The following is a 3,965-nucleotide window of genomic DNA, read 5'->3' as shown; positions in this document are numbered from 1 at the left end:
CCCCCCCCCCCCCCCAACCAGTTTATAACTGTTTTATTGTATTCCTAATATGATTTGTGTATGGATATAGTTCAGGGTACACAAGATCTGTTTTCCACATGACGAAAACTTGAAAACAGTATTTTGGGCTAAAATCAATGAACTATGGAGAAATTAGGCTATAATGTGAACTGTTCTGCAAGTTGCACTTCCAAGTCCCTTCTAGCATTGAAAAGTTACAAATGTTAATGCTGCTGTTTCCTCATAATTTCCTTGAAATTCTAAGGCATGACAGTGTTTGGGTTGGTGAACAAGCAAACTAATACTTAATGGTAACACATTTCATTTGCTTCCTGGATTGATAGGGTAGCAATCTAGTACCTCCACTGTTACCTCTTCCATGATGTATAGTGTTGGTGAATTTGACCTATTTAATTGGCCCTGGAAAAGGCAGTTTTTTAAACTAAGAAATATGGGGGGTTTTTCTTTTTAGTAATTGTCCACTTTTGTGTTGGGAAGAATGGATACATCATAAAGAATATTCATTTTTAGAAAAATACTTAATGAAATTCCATCAGCCTTGTGTAAGTTTCCTTTTCCAGGCTTAATCACAAAGGCTACAGCATTTACGAAAGACAGACAAATGATAGTTAAGTTGGACAGACTTCCTGTGGAGTCCTAGTCTAAAAGCTTTTTGTCCTATTATGGACTATTTAAAAGATATAACCTTATTCTCCAACTTGCTTGCTTGAGAAAAGTTTAAAAGAATGTTGTGGCTGAATCTTATGGCATTGCTCTTATTCTAATATAGCTTCTGCCTATAGTGTGTGTCATTATGTTGAACACACAGGATAATCAGGTGGGGGAAAAAATTTGGATACATTTGAAACTTTTATAGGCGTATTGTGACTAACATGATATAGCCTACTAATGCAGATTGAATGCTTGTTAGTCTGAAGCTTAACTATCAGCTGTACTGACAGGTCTGTGCATATTGAGAAGATATGAGAGGGAGGCTCCAATACATTTTCCACCTTCTGCTGTTCTGTCTGGGAACCAAACTGATCCCAGCTCAGGTTATCACTTAGAAGCCTGAAGTCTGGTCTGACTCTTGCTGTGTTCCAGTAGCCTCTCATGAGTTGTCATGCTGAGGAGGCATGACTTCTCTAGTAATATAATTTCCAGAGAAATCAGGAATATAAGGCATACAGCCTGGTTTATAGCTTTGTACACAACCCATTAATTCTACTGTGCAAAAGGAAACCTTACATAAAGGACAACTTTATGGTTTCCTGAGCAGCTAGAAGGCGGATTAAAGATTTCACCTTTAATCTTTCTTCACACCCGTTTGCTTTGTTTTTTGCTATATTTGCATCTAGAAATGAGTCAAAAATACTTCGGGAGTTGGGGATGGGGAGAATGGCGTATTAAGCAACTTGATTGACTCAGAAATAACCAAGTCTTGCTTCATTGTATATACTATGTGTAGTTTAAAACAATATCATTAGGGTGGAAAATTGGTAAAGGTCACACTGTATATTCATTAGTAATACTCGATGTTTCTAGAAAATAATCCTCTTCATTTGTAGACACCAATAATCAGTTCCACTGAATAAGGAATAACATTGTTTTCTATCCTAAACTTAGCAAACTTTAGAATTCTACGTAACTTTTATAAAGAAAAAGTCTAGAAATATTGATTGAGATGTTAAAATAGTTAAAGATTTTGAAAAGATTGCATCTATCATACAGTATGTAATATGAGACTTGTTTTAGTTTAAACCACTGTTGCATGTCTTTTATAGGACTGGATGAAAGCTCTACAAATGTTTTGCAATTTACGAAAAACCAGTCCAGGGACATCCAATAAACGTCTGCGTCAGGTAAAATTGTTAAAGATATTTTTCAGTCCTGAAAGTTTATTGATGAAGCTGAAAACTTTACTCTGAAACCTTCTTAAACACTGCATATATATTTTATAGGTTTAAACTTTCTGAATAAATTGCATCACAAGAACTGGTTGCAGTATAGAATAAGACTGTCTTGTGGGCATGTTTTAGATTCATTGGTAGGCATTACTTTCTGTGTACCTAAAACAGTTGATTCAAAATTTGTGAGTGGGTACTTTTGTAAATGTTACTAGCTTTGTTTGCCATTTGTTGTTAAAAGTTAAGTCTTCTGCTACATGCCACCAACTCTTCTGTTTTGTTGGACTTCAGGACAAATAGACATTGAACTAGGATATCTTGGCATTTCTCTTTTCATCTTCAATTTATTTGTCATTTAATTAGAACTGTGATAGGCCAAAATTGGCTCAAAGCTAGAAGACTAATAGGAATAAATGGATACAGTAAATGCTCATTAATTCACCACTCTAAAGGGGATCTAAATTGTAGCAAATTGTGCAACAGGACTAATTATCAGAAACTGATGATTGGCCAGTGAGGGGAATTGGAGGAGAAGCAGCAAATTAAACTATATCCCTTAGGTAAACTAACTAGAGTCTACTGTGACTTTTTTTCATGGAAGATTGACACTGAGATGTCACAAGGTTTTTTCCATACTTGGATTGATGTTGTTTTAAGATACTATAACAATTTGCTTTAAAGAGATGCGGCTTGAGGTATGCAATACAATCCTTTTTTTTTTTTTTTTTAAGAGAATGTTAATTTAATTTCTGGAGATGCTAATTCTAACAAGTGGACAGTGTGATGACAAATCAAATTCAAGGCTGTCAAAAGTAATATAATGTACATTGGAAGAATAAGTTGAACTACTCATATACTTTAGTGAGCTCTAAAATGGTAACAATTTGGTGGGGGAGTGACATGGCCATCATTATTTGGTAGCAGTCAAAAAACAAAAATGATGGATGTTAGGATACATAGAGGAATAGGGAAAACGCTGAAGATGCTGCGTTATTTTGTATAGCAGCTTGCTCTCACTTAGACCACTATGTTTTACTTTTAATCACCTTATCTTAAAAGGTTAAAGGATATAGCAGAAAAAGATGGGGTTTCAAGATGGGAAATAATAATGTCTGAAGTAAAACTTTCAGACAGTGTTTAAAAAGTATGGGAGTGTTTTTAGAGAAGAGAAAACTAAGACGGCATGATAAAGGTTTGCAAAATAATGAATGATGTAGATATAATAGATCAGGCACTTATAGTTATTGTAAAAAAAAACAGATTAATGAGTTTAAAAGGCAGCAGATTTTAAAACTGAGAAAGAAGTGTGTTTATATAGCAAATCAGTTAAGTTATGGGATTGTATTCTACATACAGTCATTGAAGGCATTAGTGAATGATTGGTTAATGGCATAAGCTGGCCTCTAACTGGGGAGGGCCTAGGGGAAGGAACTTTTCTGTTGGCTGCTTGTTTCATGACTTCTCTTCAAATGTTTCTTGAACTGCTCTCTGAAGCTGCTGTTCCCGATTCAAATGAAACTACTTGCTTTCTGTGTTCATTATCTAAACTAATTCCCATGACTTATTTGTTAAACAAGCAAACAAACAAAAATTGTATCTTTTCTGTAGGTCAGCAGTCTTATTTTACATGTGGAAGAAGCTCATACACTCCCAGTCAAACACTTCACCAATCCTTATTGCAATATCTACCTGAACAGTGTCCAGGTAGCAAAAACGCATATCAGGGAAGGTCAGAACCCTGTGTGGTCAGAGGAATTTGTTTTTGAGTAAGTCTGGATCTTTTTTAATTACTCAGTTTCATTTTAAACTTGTATTTGAATTTGAATTGCATTTAAAACATGATGGTTCCTTAATACGAACATCCTGTTTAGGAACCATTGAATTTTCATGTCTGTCTTTTTAAAATTACCAGCTGTCTAAGGTCTACCCTTTTCAGTTATAAATGCATGGCAATTCATGGGCAAAATTTTCAGTTGTCTTAAGTTTTTGTGTTACTATAACTAAGTGCATATTTATGGCCACTAGTTAACTCTGGATGGTGAAATTAAGATCTAGAAA

The 3,965-nt window shown here is 34.8% G+C and overlaps 1 protein-coding gene across 1 annotated transcript in view; it reads left to right on the top strand.

The window, feature by feature from the left end:
• The window catches only part of RASA1 (RAS p21 protein activator 1), a gene marked incomplete at its 5' end in the record, with an annotated part of 115,640 nt that overhangs the window by 78,485 nt on the left and 33,190 nt on the right, over positions 1-3,965 (top strand). Inside the window, 2 exons of the mRNA XM_019518184.1 lie at positions 1,785-1,862; positions 3,516-3,673. Of these exons, the coding sequence (XP_019373729.1) occupies positions 1,785-1,862; positions 3,516-3,673 (236 nt within the window). The remainder of the gene's footprint in view (positions 1-1,784; positions 1,863-3,515; positions 3,674-3,965) is intronic.

The sequence above is a fragment of the Gavialis gangeticus genome, unplaced genomic scaffold (genome assembly GCF_001723915.1).
Source record: "Gavialis gangeticus isolate Ggan-Ray unplaced genomic scaffold, GavGan_comp1, whole genome shotgun sequence".
Taxonomy (NCBI): domain Eukaryota; kingdom Metazoa; phylum Chordata; order Crocodylia; family Gavialidae; genus Gavialis; species Gavialis gangeticus.
This window is presented reverse-complemented; position numbering and strand designations above follow the sequence as displayed.